Here is a 26870-nt window from a genome sequence, read left to right as displayed (position 1 = left end):
ACTTGCTACAGTGCACATATATTACAGTAAGTAAATTTTAAGAAAAGGTTGTATTATTCCAAAACACACTACTTTTTTTTTTTTTAATCCCCGAACTTTTGGTGAGAAAAGCACTAACTGAAACCCATAACTGTATTTGTTAGTAGTGACTTAAGCAGTGGCACTCACGTCTCCACTGCTACTTCGTCTCGTCAGCACATTTACAGCACAACTTTGTCTGGACCTGGCTACTCCTTCTTTCCCCCACCCGTCCACGTTCTCCGGCCCGCTCTCCACCCCCCTGCCCGCCTTTCCTCTTCTCCTCCCCTTTCTTCTAGCCCCTCCCTCCCTGTTGAGTCAGTGGCTTGAAACTTTTAAAAGCTCTGTGCTCCAAGTAAGAAAAAAGCTTTTACGAGGTATCAGCACTTTTCTTTCATTAGGGGGAAGGAGTGAGGAAAGTACCAAACAGCAGCAGACTTTTAAACTTTAAATAGACAGGTCTGAGTGCCTGGGCTTGCTTTTTCATCTTACTTCATCCTCTGAGGAGTTCAATCACTTGGCTTGCCTACTTCACTTCTTTTAAGAGAAAGAGTAAGTTTTTAAAAGAACTTTACCTAACCGTGTCTTTTTCTAGCAAACTTTTCTAAAGTTTTTAAATGTGTTAAATGTAGCTTTCATATGACACAATAAAGGGAATGATGAACTTGAAAGTGTAGTTTTAAAGTTAAAATTAAACTTACGGTATTTACTCTTTGACTGCTGAAAAGTTTTTCTTTTAATAATGCAACAGGTAAATAAGATTCAGATCTTTCTGATGAGGATAGAGAACTAATTTACTGGATATTTCGTTTTCCATTTTAGACTATAATTTTGCTTTTGGGGGTGATCAGTAACAGTCTAGGTGCTTTGTAACTTTTGGCGGGGGGAGGGCGAGGTTAGGGGCCTAGGTTGGGGGTTTGACTGACAACAATACAAAAATCAAAGTGCAAATTTGCTTAGCGTGCTTGCTATAGAATTCTACGCTTTGTGCTTTTTCATATGGAAATCTTGATTGATGTTCTATAGCCTTGCAAAGCAAACTTCTTAACAAAGTGCTTTGTTAAGATCTTGCGGTTACTTGACTTCCACGTGGTTCCTTCCTAGAATTTTACCCAGTAAACAAAAGGTATAAAAATCAGAGTTGTGATATTGAGGTTCTTAAAGCCACAGTAAAGGGTTACTTTATGTTAGCAGCGCTATGGAAAAATCTTGAGACTCGCAAGAGAGCCACCATTGACTCGACCACGCTGGCAATTCAGGAGGTGAAATCCCTTGAATGGGTGATGGTTACTTACAAAGCATGAACAGAGGGCGAACAGAATTCTAGGAAAGAGTGTATGCCTGGGTGCTTTTCCAAAAGGTCTCCTAAGGCAGGGGCTCCTAGAAAGAATAGGAATCGAAATTTCTTAAAACAGCCCCTTAGAGGGAGCTCCCCCCACCCCGTGCCACCCCACCTTCGGCTTGTCCGATCCTGTAACAAACTTCAGACCTCTGGGGCAACTTTTTTGAGTCGCTGGGTGCTGCCAGCAGGCAAAGATAACGCGGACTTGTTATTTAAAAGGGTTCAATTTCTCATGCTTTTATGGGTAACACACATTCTGTTAGCTAGAAATACAACCTTGTGTTCTCGTGTCCGGTAGGGGTTTTGTCTGATCTAACTCCATAGACTGTTTAGTTTAAATTTTTGGTGTGACGCTGCAGTTTGAAGTATTTGCACCAGAGAAGGTTGAAAAGCAAAGAAAAATAAAAGCTTTGCGGAAGGAGGACGGGGGCCTGGGGCCCGGCGGGCGTAGGGTGCCTCCTGCCATCTTAGCATCCGCCCGGCTCGCCCGGGGCTCCTGAGCTGTCTGAGCCCTGGCGATTTGCAAAGGTTTGCTCAGAGGAGTCCTTCTGATCCTCTCTAGTCTAACCAGGCGCAGGTCCGAGTTCCGCCACTGGGAAGGAAGAGGGAGGGGGAGAACGGCAGAGTGCTGGGGACGGGGGGTGGGCGGGGGGGCCATGGACTGTGTGCCAAATAGTGAAAAAAGGAGCGAATGATTAATTGAATTAACTGTATCAATCTAATTTCCCCTCCAACACCCCCCCCCCCGCAGTGTCTTTTTTTTTTTTTCTTTTGAACTTGCTGAATCCTACTGTATAAACCGCAAGGAAACCTGAGTGCCTTGGGAATTACCTACCGTACCTAAATGGCACTTCTAACTCTTCTGTAAGTTCTCGAAACTTCTCAAGAATGGGGGTGGAGTGGGGAGAGCGGAGGAAGCCCCATCATGAGATGAGTAAAGTGCTAATGACGTGTCCGGAGGCAAATCAGTTCCAGAATTCGGGAACTCAAATCTTCCCGGTTCCTAGGTTCCTAGCAGCGGCTCGCCCACCCTATCCTTTTGGCTAGTCATCCAAATATTTACAGAGCATCTCTGATAAAGCTTATCAAAAGTTCTCCTTAACCAACCTCATCCTCAGCCTAGGGCGTGCCTATTTTTCTCTCTAGGAGTACAAAGTTGGGTTGGGAAGAGGAGAGTTATAAACTGTTGGAAAAACAGACGTGGCTTTACTTGGAGGTGGGTTTAATTTCTTTTGCTTCTCAAACCAAGTTGGTAATGAAAAGATGCTTAATTTCCCCCTCTGAAAACTGGACTCATATGAAGTTAGTCTAAAATGCCTTGGGCACTTTGAAGAATAGATTATGAAAAAAAATTTAAAGGCCTAACTTGTCCAGGAATTGCTGAGAATAAAAACCTCTAGTAATGCAGAGATCTCATTAAATTAACTCCGTCTCAAAGAATGAAAAAAATCCAGGGGAAAAAACACTTCATGGAAAAGAGTAGTTAATTCCTCTATGTAGGCCAGGTTGCCTGAAATTTCCTCTGTCCTGGCAACGTGTATATGTGGTGCTTTTTAGTTTCCGAAGTCAGTACAGTTTTCACCTGTCCTTTGCCTGCAAAATGCAGTGGTAATGCGTTGATCCTACTGCGGTGGCTTTGATCCTACTATGTTCCATATTTTTCTACTACCTTTTAAGGTTTATCACTGCTGCCCCCATCCACTCCATTCCTGGCCCTTTACAGTGTAATTCTTACATTGCTCACCCTTCCTGGAAACAGTGTCAAAGCAAGCATCTGAAAGGGTGTGTTTTTAGATATTGAGAGTTATTGTGTTACTTAGATGTGTTCAGTTCCTACCTAGAGGAGAATGAGAACCTCACAGTAAAGTGCATTCCTTCATTTCTCTGGTGATGTCCAGAGATGCAGCTGGTATGAGCCTCAGCGCCTCTATATATACGATACCCGAGGGAAGGGAATGATAGGAAAGTCACCAGTGATTAATGCCTCCTACTCCACCTTTCCGGTTCTGACTTCCCTTCAAGATTCTCAGTTGTTGAGATTGTGGAAGCGTATTTACACACGTTAGTTCAGTTCTGGAGAGACAAGTTATTATCTAGTGTTTACCATTAATGTCAGTATTCACTATAGATAAGTCAGGTTTCAAAAAAATCCCTGGAGTTCTCAGTGGGAGTTCTCCCACCTCTCACCCCCTTCAGATAAGCACCTAAATTCTCTACTTTGTCTCCACATTGCCTGTCTAGGTTTACCATTTGCCTATGTATGTACGTACTGTCTTTTGCCAAAGGTAAAACACAGACCATGCTGAGCCATTTATATAGAAGTTTTATATATATAAATTTTTCCATAAGAGTTTCTTAATTTTCAGTAACCTTCGCATCCAAGTTTTCCTAGCTGTCTAAATACTTTCTTTAACATATGTGTTTTGAGACGTCCCTGGTGGTCCAGTGGTGAAAATGCATCTCTTCCACTGCAGGGGGTGCAAGTTCAACCCCTGGTGGGGGAACTAAGATCCCTCATGCCATGTGGCACCGTCAAAAAAGAAAGTGTTTTATGGAATGTTTAAAATTCACAGTAATAGAAAAAATACAGTGGTTTGTTGTGTTTTTTTTTTTAGCAATTTCTGTAAGGCAGATGCATTCTCTAGTGTATGACTTTTTCCATGATTTAGAGAAGATGTCTCTAAATAGAAACACAAAGACAGGCAGACCTTTTTCATGGTCTTTTCTCTCCAATAATTGATAAAGGGTAAATTTGTTTCAGTCTCTTTGAGGTTGCTATTGTACTCATTTCAGGAGCCTTTGGTTACCATTAGGAAAATGTTAATCACTTCTTAGTTATTATTTTGCTAAAGGAAAGAATACCAAAGTTACAAAGTAAAAGGGCTATGTTCCTGCTAAGTCGCTTCAGTCGTGTCTGACTCTGTGCGACCCCATAGACAGCAGCCCACCAGGCTCCACCATCCCTGGGATTCTCCAGACAAGAACACTGGAGTGGGTTGCCATTTCCTTCTATATCTAAAAATCATTTAAAGAGGAATGAACCTTTATTGAGCTTTAACTAAGAGCTTCATGTTCATGAGTTACTCATTCAGTGTTCATTAAGGAAAGAAGATTTAATACACTTGTGAGGGCTTTACCTCCATCCGATGGCAATCTAAGAACACAGCTTTTAGCCTGCAGCTTCTGACTTAGGCTCTTTCTGGTATCACCATGAGAGACCATGAGAAACTTCTGCTAGGGGGGAGTTGAGTGATAGCTGTTGGACTAGGAAGAGGATTATCTATTTTGTAGGTGTCATCTCTTTGGATGGAGTTCCTCACTCCTCAGCTCCCAGCTCATGTCATTGTTCTGTGGAGGCTGATGTAGATTGACTGTGTGATGAAAAAAGGTGAGAGCCAAGGTAAAAAGGCACGTGTGTTCCCCACCCCACTCGCAAAAATTCAATGCCACTCATCAGGTACACGTCAGAAGAAATGTAGCGGTATTTCATTCTTTACAAAAGAATCTAAGGCTAATCATGGAGCCATGGGCAGACTTTTAAATAGAATAGATGTTTACACGAAATAGGTTTGATACACCAGGGCTTCCCAGGTGGCTCAGACAGTAAAAAATCTGCCTGCAATGCAGGAGAGCCGCGTCTGATCCCTGGGTTGGAAAGATTCCCCTGGCAAAGGGAGTGGCTAGCAGCCCCAGTATTCTTTCCCGGAGAATTCCATGGACAAGACGAGCCTGGAGGACTACAGTCCATGGGGTTGCAAAGAGTTGGACGTGACTGAGCAACTAGCACACCACAGTTAGGCTGACTACCCACATATAAGGAAGCAAAGGTTGTTTATTATCTGATGAATATATATTTTTCATAGTACCTGATTCAAGTCACTGAACTGCCTAATACACCCTCAGCCTATGTAGAGATGTTACATTAACTGGGATTGATACCAGCTGTTACTCTTCTCCTAAGAAGCCCAATCTTACCCCAAGATTTATCATTCTTGAAATAAACACAAGTTTTAACAGGTTATTTCTTGCTCTGCAAGATACTGTGGGATCTCTCTCAGCAACAGTTGAATTGTGTAGTCTAGTCAGAATTCAAATCCTGCAGAATTGGACAAAAACACAAGTGTTTTTGTTGTTTCTTTGAAATCTTAACCTGTAAAACAGCATAATACTGAAACTGCATAAATATCTATGATACCAGATATATTTTGCAAGAATTCCAAATCACTATGACCTTGTCCAAGAAATTCAAGACCTTGTTTAACAAATTCTTTGTTAAAGAGCCTGTTTTCTTAATTTAATCATACTACTTGCTCAGGAATCATTTAAAATATGTTGCTACCACAGACAGTTCTCTGCTACAGCAATTATCACTTGAAAATTGAATAGTCTTTATCGTATGAGATGCTGACAATACTTTTTTAACTGTGTAAGTCCCTTTTTAATTAATCTGAAACTTCAGAAGTTTGGGATCGGTAACTATAATTAAGAGAGTCCCAAGGAGGTAATAAACAAATAAACAAAACTGGTGAAACCTGGTGCCTTTTTTGTTACAGGCCCCTTTTAATTCACCCAGTAGATATTCGGTATCTCTCAACTCTTTTAAGCACTGGCGATACAGCGGTGGACACAAGAAGCTCCCATATAGAACTCACATTCTAGTTGAGAAAAGCAGACATAAGTCCTTGTCATGGAGGCAGACAAACAATAAACAGGTAAATATATGTAATATGTCAAGTAGAGCTAAGGACCATTAAAAAACAAAAAAAGAGCAGAGGGAGTAGCCAGTGACAGGCCTGCAGTACTGGCGGAAGAGGTGAGACCAGAGCGAGCCGTGGGGATGGGACAGAGTTGATCAAGGCATATCAGTTCGTTAGTTCTTTTCAGATTGTTTGAGGGGAGTAGATTGGCAAGCAGGGTAACAGGCTCTCGATGTGTAACCTGAAGAGAGGGGACCTGGTGATTGCTGAGATCAGGCCAAAAGCTTGGGTGGTGGTGAGACTCCTAGTCTGTTTTGAGGGGAAGACAAAGCCTATAGCATTTGCTGACAGATTGAACATGGATTATGTTAGTTGAATGTGGGTGTGAACACTACCCAAAGCACATCTAGCTGTTTTAACTATAGAGGGATGGTCACAACTGAGCCCACGCAGTCATTCACCACAGGGAAGAGGGGGGTCTTACAAAAATTAAAGAAAAACATTAGAATTTACTGTTCAGTTTTGAAGTTTATAATTTGGGGGAGGGGGCCCACACTGCATGCCAGATCCTGGTTCCCCAGCCAGGGATGGAACCCTGGCCCCTGCTGCAGTGGAAGCACCAGGGAAGTCCCAAGAGGCTTATAATTTTCGGCCTAGGATATTAGAAACACACATGGCACTTCCTCCTCCCTGACCATCCCCCCCCCCCCAATCCATTTAATGATTTTATCAGGAAGTAATCCTGTTTACCTTTATTTTATTTCACTCACTCAACTGATTATAGTATCTCTTCTTAGGAAAAATCTTTAAAATTGAAAGTAAAATATATTCTAATTCTCCTAATCATTATTGGGACATTAATGACATAGTGTCTTGATTATAGCTTTGGCACAGTGATATGTTACTATATCTCTGAAAAAGGGGACAGTCAAAAGTAACTTAAAATTGAAGGTTTATTTTCCATTTTGAATGAAGTATTTGAGTCTTTGTGTTCATGGGGAGCAGCCAATAGAGGTAGAAGGTCAAGGGCTGTACAGTAGTAAGCTCTGTTCCCAGGTACCCAGAGTTCGGCTCCTCACACTGAACCCTCCCCACACTGCAGAGAGTCCAGAAGGTGCTTGGGCAGGTCACCCTTAGGGTGACTGAGGTTTTGGCTTCTAGTCTAGAGGGCCATGAAGAGCCATGAAGAATGTAATCTAACATGGTATGTAGAGGACATGGTCCAACTGCTGTCAAGCATTTGCTTCTAATGAGAACTTTGTACAGCTCCTTAACCTAGACCTTAATCTATATACAAAGTTCCACCTTGGGAACATAGCAGTGAAGAAATGAGTATACAGGATATATGCTCAACTGCCATGATTTTCTAAAGTATCAAATAAAGAGTATACTTATCTCATACTGTTGAATGTGAGTGAGGTATATAGTCTGTAAACCAATGCTAGGGGATTCGTAAACATAATTATGACTGCTCCTTATAAAAAGGCATTAATTTTTCAACTATGACTTGGAAAAATTAAACCTATAATGGGGATGAGGGGACAAACAGTTAGTAGAATTTCTAATTCACAGCAAAGTGAATGACTACCAAAAAGATTTCGTTACCTCTCTTTGAAAACCACAAGCATTATAAGCTATCACATTAACCACTATCTGACAGTCTCTATGATAGTGCTAATAACAGGTATCTACATGTTACAGGATACAAGTTGTCCAACTGGATAATTCATAGCAATGGATGAACGAGTATAACTCAATTAATTAATGCAAATGACAACTGTATGGCTCCTTAAAGAAAAGACAACTTTGCTACTACCTGGAGAGCTGCCCAGTAACCAGTTCACACACTGGTGGCAATATAGGTTATTTTTGTGGAATCTCAGAACTACATGGTAGTCAGGTTTTATTTTCCATAGAGTGTAAAGAAACTTGGTAATTATTTGTCACAAGCATCAGTATCTTTTGTTTGAAATAATAATGAAACATTGACTAAAATGACTTCTCATTGTGCCTGAAACACTTTTTTTTTTTCCTTGAGCCCAATCGTGTGAATGTGATGAGATTGTGCAGTTTATCATTTTATACTTGATTGTTTTTGGTGTTCATCTTCCCTACCCCGCCACAACTGGAGTATTGAGCAAAAGCAGATGACACTGGCAAAATAGTGAAATTCTCTACAAACAGAATCAGGGCCAATTTACACATCATCACATCGAAACTGTCTATTGATAGAGCTCCAAAAATTCTGCTCTATTTGTTTGACCCTCACGGACTGTATTTCTTCATTCCCAGTGCAGTGTCTTCTGCTAAATTGTAGGTTTTTTCTTTTACATTCTCTCGCATCAAACTGTCTGTCAAAGCTAAATTACTCCCTCTCACTTCAAGCCTTTCCCTGGCTATTTAACTCTTTGTCAATCCTACTCACCTTTTTTCTCGCTTGACTGCTCATTCCATACATCAGTTTCACTGTCACTTCACCATCTTAAATGGCCCTTCCTAGTGGGGAAGCTCCTTTTCTTTATGACCACTGACAGAAGGGTGTTATTTCCTATAACCTGCCCACTCATCTCCACTCATTACACCCCCTCACCTCCCCAGTCAGTCTCTGGCACCAGTCTCTGGATTGTCATCAAAAAATACACACTGACTGCTAATTTAGATAGCGGATAACAGTTTCACGTTATGGATCAGCCATCTCCTCTTTGTTCCATCCAGGAAACCCCAGGCCAGGTTTCCAATTCATTTTTTCTGACCTCTATAGCCAGGAGGTACAAGTAGTAGACACAAGTGTAATATTGCTTAGTGGGGAAGAAGACTCCCCTGGATTTCATTTACTTCACATAAGGAGAACAGGCTCATAGTTTAATTCCAGCTGAAAAACTTCTTTATATTAAGATCACAAACTTATTTCTAGGAAACCTATTTAATCATACTTTTAGTTATACTCTTTAAAATCCAGTGAGTTCCTGGGAAGTCTTTGCTTTGCTTGTTTGTAATTATTAAATAATTTTTTACTGTTTCATCCTGTTCTGAACCCTCCAATAACTCTGCTGAAAATTAGACTGTATTCTCTATGACTGCCTCATGCAATATTATTCATTTCTTCCCAGATTTCAGCCTCTGCTAAGAGTTTATATATCAAAGCGTGAGAACATTTCTAACTTTGACTCCGCTTAACTTCAATTTTAAGACCAGTGTTGTGCATTGGAAAGCCTTGGTCTTGGGATTGAAAGTCTTTTTCTGGCCTTACTGATAGGTGAATATTTCCAAAACTTCCCTGGTGGCCCAGACGGTAAAGAACCTGCCTGCAGTATAGGAGACCTGGGTCCAATCCTTGAGTTGAGAAGATCCCATGGAAAAGAGAATGGCTATTCACTCCAGTATTCTTACCTGGAGAATTCCATGGACAGAGAAGCCTGGCCGGCTACAGTCCATGGGGTCACAAAGAGTCAGATATGACTGAGTCACTAACACTTTTAAGGACCTCAGTTTTCATCAGTTGAATGGCCTACTGGCAATTAAAAGTATAAATTGAACTAATAACTTTGGGGATTCCTGTCATCTCTATACACTTGAGGCTATTTCTCATCCCCAGTAATGGGGACGTCCTAGGCTTAAGATATCAAGGTAGTGATAGGAAATTAAGAAGAGTGTGTGGGCTGAGGGTCCAAAATCCAGTAAAGGAACTTGAAAGTATACAGCAATCCAAAGATGAAAAACAACCATTTTTACTACAGATAACAAATTACTTTTTATTTTGCAGGCTATAATTAGTATTGAGGCCAATTGAACTATTACTTGAAATGTGATATGCATTTAGTATTTGTTTTTGAAAGTAGGTTCCTACATCTAGGGACACAGTGTGTCACGATGGTACCTTTGAGTGCAGCATATTTGCCTCTGGGTGGAAGACAGAAGACGTCCAAACCACATAAGTTAGTGCTTAAGGAAAAAACAGAAGTATAAATGACCACAGTATAGAGTATGCACAAAGACACTTGAAATACCAAGGAGAAACATTTCAGTTTACAATTAGGAATAATGTGCTATATATAATAGGACTGAGGTTTGAAAATAGATTATGTCTATGTGCATGGGTATGGGAGTTTTTACCTCAGTTCTTAGGTACCCATAGGTTTTGAATACCACACATCAGCATTTTGCTTAGGTAAGCATGCAGATACAGGCCTATCAGGCAAGAATGAGCCTCATTTTTCAGACAATAAAATAAGCAGAGACATTTAGCACTGACAACTTCTCAAGCAACAAGGTGAGACAGTGGCTGAGCAAGTAATACCTTTTCACAAGGTGAAAATCTCACTTTACGTGGCGCAAAGGCTCTGCTGTTTCTAAAACCTAGCATATACCAAGAAAATCTGAGACCTCTTTTCAGGGGAAAACTGGAATCATTTGCACTTGTGGGCTGTTTTGTTTGTTTGTTTGTTTTGGAAAGGATGCTAGAATGAAAGGAAATATTCTATAATATTTTGATTGTTGGCTGAAAGAAACTGTATATTAAACTAGTAATTTGGATCTGTGATTATTTAGTTGCCTTTTGGTTTCTTTTCAGGCAGTACCCAGGCAACATGGGTGACTGGAGTGCCTTAGGCAAACTCCTTGACAAGGTTCAAGCCTATTCCACCGCTGGAGGGAAGGTGTGGCTGTCAGTCCTTTTCATTTTCCGAATCCTGCTACTGGGGACAGCCGTTGAGTCAGCCTGGGGTGATGAGCAGTCTGCCTTTCGTTGTAACACTCAACAACCTGGTTGTGAAAATGTCTGCTATGACAAATCCTTCCCAATCTCTCATGTGCGCTTCTGGGTCCTGCAGATCATATTTGTGTCTGTCCCCACACTCTTATACCTGGCTCATGTGTTCTATGTGATGCGAAAGGAAGAGAAACTGAACAAGAAAGAGGAGGAACTCAAAGTTGCCCAAACTGATGGTGCCAATGTGGACATGCACTTGAAGCAGATTGAAATTAAGAAGTTCAAGTATGGCATTGAAGAGCACGGCAAGGTGAAGATGCGAGGGGGCTTGCTGAGAACCTACATCATCAGTATCCTCTTCAAGTCTGTCTTCGAGGTGGCCTTCTTGCTGATCCAGTGGTACATCTATGGATTCAGCTTGAGTGCCGTTTACACTTGCAAAAGAGATCCGTGCCCGCATCAGGTGGACTGTTTCCTTTCTCGGCCCACGGAGAAGACCATCTTCATCATCTTCATGCTTGTCGTGTCGTTGGTGTCTCTTGCCTTGAACATCATCGAACTCTTCTATGTCTTCTTCAAGGGTGTTAAGGATCGTGTGAAGGGAAAGAGTGATCCTTACCACACTACCACTGGCCCACTGAGCCCCTCCAAAGACTGTGGATCTCCAAAATATGCTTATTTCAATGGCTGCTCCTCCCCAACTGCTCCTCTCTCGCCCATGTCTCCTCCCGGGTACAAGCTGGTCACCGGAGACAGAAACAACTCTTCCTGCCGCAATTACAACAAACAAGCAAGTGAGCAAAACTGGGCCAATTACAGCGCAGAACAAAATCGAATGGGGCAGGCAGGCAGCACCATCTCTAACTCCCACGCACAGCCTTTTGATTTCCCAGACGACCACCAGAATTCTAAAAAACTCGATGCTGGCCACGAACTACAGCCTCTAGCCATTGTGGACCAGCGGCCTTCCAGCAGAGCCAGCAGTCGCGCCAGCAGCCGACCCCGGCCTGATGACCTGGAGATCTAGGTCCAATCGAGATCCCACTCAGTCGTGGAGAGGAAACAGGTGCTATAAAAAAATGCACCTTAGGTGTTCATTTTGTTCCATTGGAGGTGGTACTCAACAGCCTTGTCATGAGGCTTAGGAAACACAAAGACATTAGAATACCTGGTTCATTGGGGGTGTTAGGGATAGGCGGGTGGAGAGGGAGGGGATGAGGGAGGTACATATTGGTATTTAATGTAGTTGATTCAAAAAGCTTAAGTTCTAAGTAAAGGTTGCATTAGGTGATCCATAGGTAAGAGCTTTTTCTTTCCCACACACCCCTAAGAATAGTTCTGTGTATGTGAAAGAGTCAGTGATATTTTTGGTTAAATATGTTTTTGTTCTACCAAGAAACTGAAATAAGTTTGACCAGGAGAAAATACTTTCTGAACATTTTACTTATCTTTATCAAGAAAAAGACAGAGGATTGTCTTTATGTCCCTGCTAAAAAACATTCCATTGTTAAAATTTGCACTTTGAAGGTAAGCTTTGTAGGCCTGACCCTCCAGGTGTCAATGAACTTGAGCTACTAGATTTTTTATTCGTGGTATCAGTTAAAGAGTTCAGACAAGGCCCACAAAAGACTTTCCATGCATTTGCAAATCTCAGCTGGTTCTGTACATTCTTTTTTTACATTCACTTGCATATAGTATTACCATCACTTTGCATCATTCCTCAACTACTATTCATATTCGTTTAATGATTTCTGTAAACATTTTAAAAGCAGTTGGGATATCACTTAAACATTTTTTGAGTTAGAGTCAGGGAAGCAAGCCATGCTCAATATTTAACAGTCACTTGTCTGTGAATGTGTGTGGAAGAGTGTGTTTTATTTGTCATGTATTGGTACAAGTAGATGCAGTACAAACTCACAAACACAGATTTGAAAATAATGCACACGTGGTGTTCAAATTTGAACCTTTCTCATGGATTTTGTGGTGTGGGCCAATATGGTGTTTACATTATATAATTCCTGCTGTGCAAATAAAGCACATTTTTTTTTTCCCTAAAATGTTTTTTCTCCATGTATCCTATTAAGGATACTGTTTTTTTTTTTTTTTAATTTAGATTCTTTTTTTTCTCTTTTCTCTTTTTTTTTTTTTTAGAATATAGCAGTAATGTTATTGCTGAAATGAATGATTTTCTCTTTCTGAAATATAATCATTGATGCTTGAATGATAGAATTTTAGTACTGTAAACAGGCTTTAGTAATTAATGTGAGAGACTTAGAAGAAATGCTTAGAGTGGACTATTAAGTGTGCCTAAATGAATTTTGCAGTAACTGGTATTCTTGGTTTTGTCCTACTTAATACACATTAATTCAGAACTTGTATTCTATTTTGAGTTTGACAGTCTTTTGGAGTAACCAGCAACTTTGATGTTTGCACTAAGATTTTATTTGGAATGCAAGAGAGGTTGAAAGAGGTTTCAGTAGTGCACATGTAACTAATTTATTTGAAATCTATCCTAAAGAAATCTACCAGTTTCTTCAAATGCTTTTAAAAAATTCATCACAGATGATTAGTGAAAATACAAAATATTGTACTTTTCTTGTTGCATGTCAGCTACATGAAGAGTTACAATGAGAAATGCTAATTTGTTTGACATTCCATGTTAAACTACTGTCGTGTTCAGCTTCATTGCATGTAATGTAGACCTAGTCCATCGATCATGTGTTCTGGAGAGTGTTCTTTATTCAATAAAGTTTTAATTTAGTATAAAGATAGCCTTTATAGCCCGTGTGATTTTTAAAACTTCTATTGCATCTATTCACAATTATCAAAGACAGTTCCATGGATTATGAGGAGTTGGACAAAGAAGATTCACAAGATTCCAGAATCTTCTTGTGTAAGTCACCAGGAAAGCCCCTTTAAAAGAATAGTTTTTATTGTTAATTAGATTCAGTGCAACATTGATTAACATTTTTGAGTATTTATTCAACAGTAAAGATAATGGATAAGAATGATGAATTTTGAATATAAAATTAATGAAAGTGAAAGTCGTGTCTGACTCTTTGTGACCCATGGGCTATATAGTCCATGGAATTCTCTAGGCCAGAATACTGGAGTGGGTAGCCTTTCCCTTCTGCATGGGGATTTTCCCAACCCAGGGATTGAACCCAGGTCTCCCTCATTGCAGGAAGATTCTTTACCAGCTAAGCCACAAGGGAAAGCCCAAGAATATTGGAGTGGGTAGCCTATCCCGTCTCCAGTGGATTTTCCCAACCCAGGAATTGAACCAGGGTCTCCTGCATTGCAGGCAGATTCTTTACTGGGCTATCAGGGAAGATGTGTTTAAAGTAAGATAATAGTAATTTAGTAGGTCTATATATGACAGAAGTAAGACTAGAAAGAGGGTGCTGAAAATTTAAAACTATAGGGTCTTCCAGGTAAAAAAGAATTAGGGTGGGGTTGGTTTGAGTATGGTTATGCTCTGTGACAAAAGAATGAAACAGATTCTATTATCCTGAAACATTGTGAAAACACGGAAAAATTGATTTTAAAAATTCTTAACACCCAAGGAAAATTAAACCATTCAGAGGGACAAGATCAGTTCTGGGCGACTGAAAGTATTGCTGTGATTTAAAATATAAAATGTGTTAGCACTTTTAAGTCACATTTCAAGAAAGTTATTTTTATTTTTTGGCCACACCACACAGCATGTGTGATCTTAGTTCCCCGACCTGTGTCCCCTGCCGTGGAAGTACAGAGTCTTAACCACTGGACCATCAAGGAAGTCCCCAAAGCTTCTTAACTTACTAAAATTGTTTACGTGAATACTCACTGCAAAGCAAACTAGTAGATTTCTGAGCATAAAAATAGTACTAGTTTAGAAATAAGCTGGTTAAATTTGGTGGCTAGATGTGCCTAAAGTCAAAGGATTATCTAATCAGTCTCAGAGTCAATATAATTGGTAGGATCAACATTTCTTCAAGTGTTATCATTCAGCTGGCTGAGACTCTGAAGGGAGAGGCAAATTTTCTCTGTGCGTGTGTGTGTCTGCATTTACTGTGGAAAATAGAGAAACATGGTGTATTTGAATGTGTGTGTGTATTCAAATACAAACAGGGCTTATAGGGTATATATATATATATATATGTACCCATATACACATAGACTACTGAATGTAGATTTCTGATGTGTGTAGAAGTGAGAAGGCAAGTTACACCTTTAAAAAATAGTCCATTTTCAACTTTCCCCAAACTTTAAAGCTTGTCACTATTAAAAAAAAAAAAAATCCAAGCATACAAATACACAGTTTTAAACTGCAAAAGTATATGAAATGGAAAATCAAATCTCACCTCTCCTCATTCTCCAACATAGACATCATGGAAGTTCTAATTCCATTGGAAAGCACTGTTAAAGTTTCAAACATCAACCATATATCAGATACTTTGTTAAGTAGTGAGGATTATTAGAATGACCCCATAGTTCCATGCCCTGTGAAACTTACAACGTAAATCCTTTTGATGTAAATGCTGTTTTACATATCTTAATTGGTAAATTATTTCCCACAACTGAAAATTGAATTGAGATGTTTTAAAATTATGAAAAAGCTGACATTTCATTCTACAGATATTTATTAGATACTCATTTTTGGCATAAAATTCCATGTTTAGAAAGTTGGATACTTTCGAATCTTCTGAGCAGCAGAACTTTCTATGTGGAAATGTTCTAGTACAAACTAGAACACTACGGTAGCCACCAGCCACATGTGGCTATTGAAGCACTCGAATGGCTAGTGAGTCTGAAGAAAAGGATTATTTTAATTTTAAATAGCTGATGTGGCTAATGGCTATCAAATTGGGCAGTACAGTTCTAAAGTCTTATAGAAGAAAAAAAAAATATTGGGTCAAAATTGGGGAGAGGATGGTCATGTTATAAAAACCAGAAAGAGAAATTTCAGGGTCCTTTTTATAGTCTTATAACAGTATGTCTTATTCTGTAAACAGAAAAAACTTAGGTTAAGCAAAGCCTCTATTGTCACATGAAAATTTCTAGTCTTGTTAGATAGTCATGTATTTTATATTACCACTGTTTTACTTCAGAATTTCATACACAAATTTGTGCTGCTTATTTTTAAAAGTGGTAGGAGTGTCTTAAGTCTTTAAATATCGAAGTTGAGTGCCCTTTTTTGGTTCAGTACGTTCGCACCCTAGCCCGTGTGTGTCTTCGTGAAGCTTCTAGGCCACGGATTGTTCCTTCACCTTATTTTAAGAGACTTGCTGAAGCTCTACCTGCCCAGAGTGTTAGTTCTCTGCCCACACACTGCCTCTCCTAAAAATTCCAAGCTTCAAATTCCAACATGCTAAGACATCTGTGCTTTGTACTTGGAGGGAGAGAAAAATAATGAAGTTTGGGGGCTTATTAAAGTCTTCAAGTGAGTTATTTTTATAAACAGCACACCAACGGTGCAGAAACATGTTTATAATCTTTACTGGCTCCAAGATTCTGTTTCTACCTTTTCTCAGTTGGGCAAATATAGCTGAGCCCTTGGCAGGTCAGAATTTGCAGCTGGCAATTTTCAGAACTCAAGAGCAGACGTGGAACTTTGCTTCAAGAAGAGAGTCAAGAATATCACGTAAAGAAGAAAGAAAATTTGGAGGAAAAAGTTTGCATTTGTTTCCTGGTCTTCAAAAGTGTTGAAATTTTAAGTCAGATGATTTCTTCTGGTCTCCGGATGTTTCTCTCCAACAACCAAATGCTTATTTGGGCTGTGACGTGTAATTTCAATGCCCACACACTTTCCTGTTGAATATAAAAACCGTCTCAAGAAGCACCCACTTTAGAAAGCAAACCCTGGGCTCAAGTCTTATTTAATACAACGAGCCATCTGTCCCCATGAGATATGGAATGAAACAGAGCTTGTGCGGGGGGGGGGGCATTTGTGCTGAATCTCTTAGCCAGTTGCTTTTTACAAAACTGTTCATCAGAATTAGTATAGACAGTAAAAGAGATTTTAGTTGCTATGATAGCAGAAGCCATAGTAAATCGAGAGAAACCTAAGACTGCCTTCTGCTTTGAACAGAATGGGTCAGAGTTCTTCATTTCATATATTCAGGTATATTTATTAATTTTGAACACAGTTAACTAACTTAGAAACCCTTCCCTGCAAAAATGTAAACTAACCCTAAGCTTAAACTGTGAGAAAAAAAACTTCAATTGAGGTTAATTAAGAGAACTCTGGAGGGTAGAGAGTAAAAGGTTTTGATTCTTTAAATCATTACTTGAAGCCTCAACTCCACCCAGAGTCCTAGGGTATAAATTGGACATTGCTTTTGATGTGACTGTGGCTCGTATTCAAGTTTTTCTCAACTCAGAGCAACTGGAATTAAATCGACATTTATAATTTACTAGCATATTAGTTTTTAATCATTCAAACTACTCACTATAATCAAAGATAGACACAACCAAAGAGCTAGTTAAAGAAAATGTTTACTCTGAGACAATTTTCCATATGTTGGCCAGCTTGTCAATGACTGCCTTTTCTTGGGCAGGTAATTTAAAAATATTTTGGGGGAACCACTTTACCTTCATGGAAAAGACAATGGCACCCCACTCCAGTACTCTTGCCTGGAAAATCCCATGGATGGAGGAGCCTGGTGGGCTACAGTCTATGGGGTCGCACAGAGTCGGACACGACTGAACGACTTCACTTTCACTTTTCACTTTCATGTACTGGAGAAGGAAATGGCAACCCACTCCAGTGTTCTTGCCTGGAGAATCCCAGGGACGGGGAGCCTGGTGGGCTGCCATCTATGGGGTCGCACAGAGTCGGGGACGACTGAAGTGACTTAGCAGCAGCAGCACTTTACCTTCATGAGTTTCAAATTTCAGTGACTGAAGTAATTTGTAAGTTAAATGTAACTATATCCAGCATCGTATCATCTGTAATTCAAGGTAAATATAAAACTATAATAGATTTGCGTGTTACATTATTTCTGTATACTTGAAATATTATATCATATAATTTTTATTTATGATTTATAATTTTTAAATAAAAAATGATAGTTACAAGAAATTATAATGTGATTAAAGTTATTTCTTTCAGTTTAGAACTTTCTTCTTTTAGAAGAATTATATTTCTTCTCCATTTTCATAAATTCCTTTTCTTCTTTTTCTTACACACATTTAGACCAGTTTTGTTATTGGGTTCTATTTGTTGATTTGTGGTATCAAACATTTCTTTTTTCTCATATATACCTTATATCTTGCTCCCCTAAATATTTGCCTTTTAACAAGTCAGTGTCAAGTTAAACATTCCGATAGTAACTCTGGAATAATCTAGCAGGAGTTAACATTTGTAATTAAAGAGTATCATCAAAAACGATCATAAGAATTGTTTAATTTTCATCTTTACTCTGGTCCTCACTTGTCTGGAGGACTTGAAGCACTTTGTGATTAAAGAGGGTCAGTGCTGCAGGTGATGGTTACCCAAAACTCCAGACGTGGCAAATGTGGGAACATGGAGTCATTCACCATTTGGCCAGTCTCTTTGGTCGGCATTATAACCAAGCTCTGCCTCTTGATGATTCTACACGATGATTAGCTATTAAGCATGAGAGAAAAAGAGCTAAAGAAGCTATAATGTATCATAAGTAACATCAAATTAGAGACAGGTTTCAGAGTGGGAACATATCCGTATAAAAGTACTCTAACCTTGTAAGACAAAGAACAGTAAGTCTAATAGGAAAAAAAGTGTAGTTAGCTAGTTAGTTAAGAAATTTACAGCTTTTCTTATTTGTTCACAGCAGCACTTAAGCTTTGGAAATAAAGCATGGAAACAAACAAAAATTCACTCTTTAAATTTGTTATGAGTCAGTCTACCAAAGTGCTAATCCCATAGTTTGTGATGACAAAGATAAGCTGATTGATTTAGGTATTTAGACAGGGTTTTGTTTTTCATTTAAAAAATATTTTTAACAGTCATCTCAATTTGTGGTTAAATGCAAGATGACCTTTAAAAAGCAGGCACTGTTTTTAAAAGCCACATTACGATAAAGCTGCAAATGTTTTCAAGAATTAGAAACATGCACGTTTTAAGATTTTCCAAAAATCCCAGGACTTCTGGGGAATTTCCAATATTTGTGAGACAGAAACTCTGTTGCCTCTTAAAAAGTGTGCACAAAACTCAGATAATCAATAAAACAGTGCTCTGTGCTGAAGTAATATGTCAAGCAAAAATGATGTTAGTGGAACTAGATGAGAGATTTGCAGGAAAAGGGTATCTGAAAAAATTCTTGCCATGTTAAATAAGATTTGGTCTTGTGTTCATCCTTACACATTACACATTTTTAAAGGATGGTACTTTAAACAAGACTCATGCCCTTTCTTGTTATTTTTAGTATCTCCCCAAACCATAAACACAACCATATGTTGGGGCAAAGCAGTATTGATGGTTTAGATGTGGAGTACTGACTTTTATTTTTACCATTAAGTTCCATTTATAGCAAGTAATGTGTATTTTCCATCAATGATCAGATTTTGCATATTTTTAGTTGTTTGTGGACTAAAGGTTTGAGGAGTAGAATATGCTTCCTCTCACACTCTTCAGTGCCCATAAATTCAAACATGAATTATTTGAGAGTCTATCTATGTATACTTTAGAAGAATAAATTTTTTTACATTTATGGTTCTAGGAATTTTTGAGGTTGGCAGAAGTATAGGTAAACTGACTATATGGGGAAGTACTTGTCATCTCTTCTCCATGTGACCTTGAACAAGATATATAACCTCTGAGTCTTAGTTCTCCAACCCTAAAGAAAATAGAAATTCATTCCTTCAAGTTTATTGTGATGATTAAATGAGATGCGAGTGAACTGTATAGGACAGTCCTTGATAAATTGGTGGCATTAATTAACAGCTATGATCTCTCCCAAGGGAAATGAGCAAAGGGAAAAAGTAGTACTGCCAGGAAAAAAAATAATCCAGCATAGCCAAATTCTGAGTGTCAAAATGTACCTCTGTGTTTTCTACTTCTGTAAAAACTGTAATAAGTAAAACAGTAATAGGACAATTGGTGTGATCACAAAGTCATTGAGAAATAAACCTTAGTGTCCAACACCACATTTAGTAATACACAGGAGGACTAGAAAAGACCATTATAAACACGAAAAGAACACAAGGTGAGAATACTTTAAATAAATTCAGTTCCTACAGTAGATTGGGAAACGGCAACCCACTCCAGTATTCTTGCCTGGAGAATCCCATGGACGGAGGAGCCTAGAGGGCTACAGTCCACGGGTCACAAAGAGTCAGACATGACTGAGTGACTTCACTGTCAAGGAAAAGAATGGAGAAGGGAGACAGAATGAATTTTCAATTTAGAAGTCTTTAACGACTCCTTTTGTCTTTGTGGAAATAATGGCTGCAATCCTTTAGTCTGTCTCTAAGACACGACATCAGCCGGGTCTGACTTTTTTGCAATCTCATCGCTCTTCATAGCCTTCTGAGTCACACTGTTCTTGACTTTTCCTAGTACCTCCAAAGCTCTCAGTTTCTATCACCTGTGGCCCTTGCACAAATGGTTCCCTGTGAGTCACATTCTTCCTTCTCTTTGCTGACCTAAAACAGATAGACTGCCAGTTATTTCTCCAGCAAAAATGAGTTTCTTTGGGATCAGCAGAGAATCGCAATTTGAAGTCTGCAACCACAGCAAGTCACAGGCAAGGCCCACACAGCAAGGAAAGGAGGATGCTTTCATAGAGGGGAAAAGGAAGTTGGGAGGGCTGTAGTAAAGAGTCCATGGCTTTTCCTTGGCTGAGTTGTTGTCAGGAAAGAAGAGGAATCTTTCTTCTTCCTATTAGGCTTTGCTACTGGAGCTAGGTGTGAGAGTCTTCTTCTAATTCCATTTAATTGAGGTTTCTGTTTATTAATTTTTACATCTTTTACTAACTCCTACTCACCCTTCAGTTCTCAGCTGAAAACTTGCTCCTTCCTGGGACCTCTCTCTGATTTTCTGGGGCTGCCCATTTTTTACTCCCATGGCAACTTGCTCTCCTCTGTGCAACATGGTTTAGTGTTTGACTTCCCTAATACAGATCTTCCTTGGCTTAAGATTGGGTTATGTCTTGATAAACACATTGTAAGTAAAAAATGTATTTAATATGCTTAACCTACCGAAAATCATAGCTTAACCTAGACCTAACTTAAACATACTCAGAACACTTATTTATGTTAGCCCAGAGTTGGGCAAAATCATCTTTACACAAAACCAATTTAAGATAGAGTGTTGAATACCTCATGTAATTTATTGAATACTGTATTGAAAGTGAAAAACAGAACATCTGTACAGGTATAAAATGTTTTTAAGTGTATTGGCTCTTTATTCTAATGATTGCAGGGCTGATTGCAGCTGTCCATTATCATGAGGGAACTTTGTACTGTATATCACTCACTGAGGAAAAGTTCAAATTTCAAAATTTGAAGTATGGTTTCTACTAAATGCATTTCATGACGTAAAAAAATGACTCCAACCATTGTAGGTCAGGGACTCATTATGAAAACAGGAGCGTTTTTTTTTTTTTCTCTGCTGTATCAATAATGACTAGTGTTTTGTCTGGCAAAGCAATATATTGACCGCTAATTAATATATGCAATTGTAGCAGACTGAATTCTCTGGCTCTAAGTCAAATATAGTTCCATTAGGGAAATAGATACATACAATGAAACTAGCCATCCACATCAAATTCTTCCCCCATTTCCTGTGTTCATCAAACTACCTCCTCAGTAAATTCACATACCCTCTTCTGCACAGCAAACCTGAGACAGAATTATTATCTTCATATTACAGAAGTGTGAACTGAGGCTAAGAAACTTGATCAAAGTCAGTAGCAGCAAGTGACCCAATTAAGTTCTGTAACCATGTCTGCATCTTCACCCACTCTGTTCTCCCAAATGCCCTTGTTAGTGAGAGGATCAGGCTGATCAGAGAATGTGAGGCTCTGGTCCAATATTTACATCTATTTTTAATTATAAATGTGTGCGTTGGTTTCCTAATTTTTACAACTGCCTCATATTTGCAGAAAAACTTAGGCCTCCATTCAGGAAATAGATCAGCTCTTGGCAAACTGACATTTGAGCTGAAAAAAAAAAAATAGAATCATACCCTAGACTACAGGGATTTCACTAAGACCCTGCTGTTGTGTGACACCCTCTGTGCATAGTTAAGACCAACTCTAGAGAATGGCTCTATATCCAACTGGTGGCATCAGTTGCAAATTTTCCTTCTTTTCTCCTTCTTTTCTTGCTACTGCTCCTGTTACTGTTGATTCTTCCTCTCTTCCTCCTCTTCTTACCTCTCCTTCTTTTTTTACTTATAGAAGCAACTATAACTTCACATCACAAATGCAAAGGCAGAAGTATATAAAAAATGAAGGCCCCTTCCAACCTACTCCCTAAAGAGAAGCAAACTACACACAGATATACATACAACTTGTGAATTATTTATTTTTATATTTTTATAACTTCCATGTGAACCTACATCTTTTTAATGGCCTTATAATATTCCATAAGGATGAATAGTCAATACTGTAATTATCCCTGTACTGTTGAGCATTTCAGCATTTTCCCAATATGTCATTTTTATAGATATTACTGCAATACTTGTATTCATATCCTAGACATGTTTTTAAAATTAAAAGAAGAAACTTTAGTAGGTAGAATGTTCTTTTTCCCTCAATGGCATATCTCAAATATTTCACTGTGCTCCATAGTCAGTATATGGTTATTAACATTATAGACATGTGTTTGGCTAATGATAGAAAATGTCTTGATCATAATGGGGCAATTTTTGGTTTAGTATAATATGAAGCATTGCTTTCATGATGTCCAAGAATTTTGCTAAGGGAAGATCAAGAACTCTGCCACAGACCTTTATTTCATCTGTGCTCAGCAATTTCTTTTCACTTTCTGCCTAGCTAGCTGCTTTGATACAAAGATCTATGATTAAAGGACAAGATAAATTTCAGTATGACATACCATACCACTGTGAAAATCAAGGAATAGCTCAGACTGCCAAACTTCTATGTCATTCTTCCCTAATAAACACCAGTTATTTATGTTGCAAATAGAGCACACAACTTTTCCAAATAATAATCAACAAACTTACAAAAGTAATGGATATTTATTAGAAAAATTTGAAAGAAATTTAAAAGTTAACATAAAAAAAAACAAGAAAGAAAAGAATTATTTAATTTCAACATCCAAAGGAAAGAATGACTAAACATGGAGATTTTATTCTGACTCTATGAAAAAGTTTGGAGAAGGCAATGGGAACCCACTCCAGTACTCTTGCCTGGAAAATCCCATGGACGGAGGAGCCCGGTAGGCTACAGTCCATGGGGTCGCTAAAGAGTTGGGCAAGACTGAGCGACTTCACTTTGACTTTTCACTTTCATGCATTGGAGAAGGAAATGGCAACCCACTCCAGTATTCTTGCCTGGAGAATCCCAGGAACAGAGGAGCCTAGTGGGCTGCCATCTATGGGGTCGCACAGAGTCGGACATGACTGAAGCGACTTAGCAGCAGTAGCAGCAGCATGAAAAAGTTAGTCTTTATTTTGAAATATTTGTGATAGTTTTTATATTAAATCTACAACCTTCAATTTTTCTAGACTTAACCTTAGAATGTAAACATGTTTGCATTAACAAATCTTTTACCAGAGATCAAATTGCCAACATCAGCTGGATCATCGAAATGGCAAGAGAGTTCCAGAAAAACATCTATTTCTGCTTTATTGACTATGCCAAAGCCTTTGACTGTGTGGATCACAATCAACTGTGGAAAATTCTGAAAGAGATGGGAATACCAGACCACCTGACCTGCCTCTTGAGAAACCTGTATGCAGGTCGGGAAGCAACAGTTAGAACTGGACATGGAACAACAGACTGGTTCCAAATAGGAAAAGGAGTACGTCAAGGCTGTATATTGTCACCCTGCTTATTTAACTTCTATGCAGAGTACATCATGAGAAACACTAGGCTGGAAGAAGCACAAGCTGGAATCAAGATTTCTGGGAGAAATATCAATACCCTCAGATATGCAGATGACACCACCCTTATGGCAGAAAGTGAAGAGGAGCTAAAAAGCCTCTTGATGAAAGTGAAAGAGGAGAGTGAAAAAGCTGGCTTAAAGCTCAACATTCAGAAAACGAAGATCATGGCATCTGGCCCCATCACTTCATGGGAAATAGATGAGGAAACAGTGGAAGCAGTGAATTGATGTTTTTGAACTGTGGTGTTGGAGAAGACTCTTGAGAGTCCCTTGGATTGCAAGGATATCCAACCAGTCCATCCTAAGAGAAATCAGTCCTGGGTGTTCATTGGAAGGACTGATGCTGAAGCTGAAACTCCAATACTTTGACCACTTAATGTGAAGAGTTAACTCATTGGAATAGACCCTGATGCTGGAAGGGATTGAGGGCAGGAGGAGAAGGGGACAACAGAGGATGAGATGGCTGGATGGCATCACCAACTCGATGGACACGAGTTTGAGTGAACTCCAGGAGTTGATGATGGACAGGGAGGCCTGGCCTGCTGCGACTCATGGGATCGCAAAGAGTCGGACACGACTAAGCAACTGAATGGAACTGAAACATTTGAATCATTGTTTAGCTAATCATTCTATTGTTGAACATGTAACTTGTTTTCAAGTTTTTACTCTAAGTAACATTTAATGAACAAATTTATTTTTTAAATAAGGTTTGTTTATTACAAAAACTAGAATATTTTAAAGAGTTTTTTGAACTCAATAAAAATTATATTTGATACATTTTTATTGCTATTTTGGTAGGTGAAAACTTTTTTATTTTAATTTACATTATATTAGTTAATGGTGACAAGAATAATATAGATTTTATATAGAGATGCCTATGGTACTTTTCTCATATGAAATGACTATTTATGAACTTCGCCTTTTGCTCTTTTGTGATCTTAGCACTTTTAAGAGTTTTTTCTGTAATAAAAATTTTAACCACTTGTCTTTTTATGCATTGGCTATTTTTCTAGCTTATTATGTGATTTTAGTCTTTAAAATACTTATCTGTTTTGGGAATGAAATTTCTTAGATTTTGTGTAGTAAAAATTTTGATCTTTACATTCAAGGTTAGCAAAAACCCTATCTTTCACCAGATAAATTTTACCTTGATTGTTGCTGTTGCTAAGTCACTTCAGTCGTGTCTGACTCTGTGTGACCCCATAGACGGCAGCCCACCAGGCTCCCCCATCCCTGGGATCCTCCAGGCAAGAACATTGGAGTGGGTTGCCATTGCCTGCTCCAATGCATGAAAGTGAAAGGTGAAAGTGAAGTCGCTCAGTCATGTCCGACTTAGCAACCCCATGGTCAATGACAATTTTACTTTAGCTGGTCATTTTACACTTTTTATTTTACAAATGATTTTTTACTACTTGTATTTTTGGAGTAGAATGTATTTTAAGGCATCCTTTGCTTTTTTTCTGAATAGCCGATTGATTGCCTCTATGCCATTTTTGTTTTGAAAAGCATCCTTTATTAGATGAAAACTAAGGTTATTCCTATCATAAAAAAATATTCTACATATAAAAACAACAAATCAAAAGATGGCTAACACATTTACCAAATTCTCAGTCACCAAAAGCAAGGAAAGTGTTGAAGTCAAAGTGTATACAAGGGAGATGCCTACCTGGGCAGATGAGAAGGGGGTTGTACCTGCAGGTGAGTACTCCTATAAAAAGGTTGGCTGTGGGGGACTTCCCTGGGATCCAGTGGCTAAGGCTTTGTGCTCCTAATGCAGGGGGTCAGAGTTCAATCCCTGGTCATGGAACCAGATCTTGCATGCTGCAGCTAACACCAGCGCAGACAGGTTAGGGAAGAGTCAGACAGGGATGGGAAGAGTCACTTGGACCCTTTGGTGCTTGCCGTCCATCAGCTGAAGGAGTTGAAGGCTACCATCTTCCTTATACCAGGCTCCACAAAGACATTCCAGGGCTCTCCTGGCAAAGGGTGAAGAACTTGGAATTTGTAGCTGTCTTCTCTATCTTCAGCAAAGCACTCTGCTCTTTTTCTTGTTTTAATGTGAGATGTCTTTGAAGAAATGAGTCTAGTGTTTTTTTTTAAATAACTTTTTGCTACAGAAATTTTCAAAACTACTTGAATTAGCAAGAATAATATAATGAATGCCCATACTTTTCATAATGATTATTTTGCCTTTCTTATTTCATCTTTCCTTCACTCCATTTTTCTTTTTTCATCTTGAACATTTTAAGACATCCCAGATATCTGATCATTTCATCTGTAAATAATCTAGTGTGTTTCTCTACTTGAGAAAGATACTTCTTTTCCAAATATAAATACCATGCCTTTATTACATGTAACAAAACTAACAGTAATTTCTTAATATCAGCTAATAATCTAGAGCTCAGGGTTGTCTTTTTACAATTGATTTCTTTGCGTGTGAGACAAAACAAAGTCCATATGTTGCATTTTGTGTGTTTCTTAAGTCTCTGTCTCTTCCTAACTTTCTAGGGCATTGAAATTTTTGCCAAACAATTTTTAAATTGTCCATCTGTTTCTGATTGATTTGATGCTTCTTGTATTATATTATAATTTATATATAATAGAATCAGTTCTGGTCCATCAATCTGTTTTACTGAACTGTATCTAGTCTTATGTTATAATGGTGTCATAAAAGTTATTTTAATTTCAGATAGGTTTTATTATCTAGAAGAACATTTTAGAGCTCAGCTTACTATTTCACAATCTATTTTTATTAAATGTTCTTACCTATTTGTTCTTCCAAACGTTACCCTAGATCCTTAAACTTTCTGAAAACAAAAAATGGATTTCTAAATCCAGAGGTTTGGGTGACATACATAAGACTTACATAAGCCAATAATTTCTGGAGTTATCTATTTTCAATTTTTCTCTGCATAAATATTTTCTGAAACGAAATCTAGAAACCATATCTGTTCAATACCTTCATTTAGTTCAAAGAAGCAATATTAAGTCAATAAATTATTTTCTAGTAAACCAACTGGACTTAATGCAAAAGAAAAGAAATGCTGCAAGGGAGAACTTGGTTTGC

At 38.6% G+C, this 26870-nt stretch overlaps 1 protein-coding gene across 1 annotated transcript; it reads left to right on the top strand.

The window, feature by feature from the left end:
• The first annotated feature begins 405 nt into the window (after window positions 1-405).
• Window positions 406-11912, top strand: GJA1 (gap junction protein alpha 1). Its single transcript, XM_052645720.1, has 2 exons — window positions 406-570; window positions 10628-11912. Exon 2 carries the CDS (start codon window positions 10644-10646, stop codon window positions 11790-11792), a length of 1149 nt encoding a protein of 382 aa, XP_052501680.1. The 5' UTR covers window positions 406-570; window positions 10628-10643; the 3' UTR covers window positions 11793-11912.
• The last annotated feature ends 14958 nt before the right edge of the window (window positions 11913-26870 follow it).

This window comes from Budorcas taxicolor, chromosome 9 (assembly GCF_023091745.1).
Source record: "Budorcas taxicolor isolate Tak-1 chromosome 9, Takin1.1, whole genome shotgun sequence".
Classification (NCBI taxonomy): domain Eukaryota; kingdom Metazoa; phylum Chordata; class Mammalia; order Artiodactyla; family Bovidae; genus Budorcas; species Budorcas taxicolor.
This window is presented reverse-complemented; position numbering and strand designations above follow the sequence as displayed.

Bases quoted from the DNA above. Each gene is read 5' to 3' on its own strand.
- GJA1 (XM_052645720.1), top strand. From the start codon at position 10,644: ATGGGTGACTGGAGTGCCTTAGGCAAACTCCTTGACAAGGTTCAAGCC.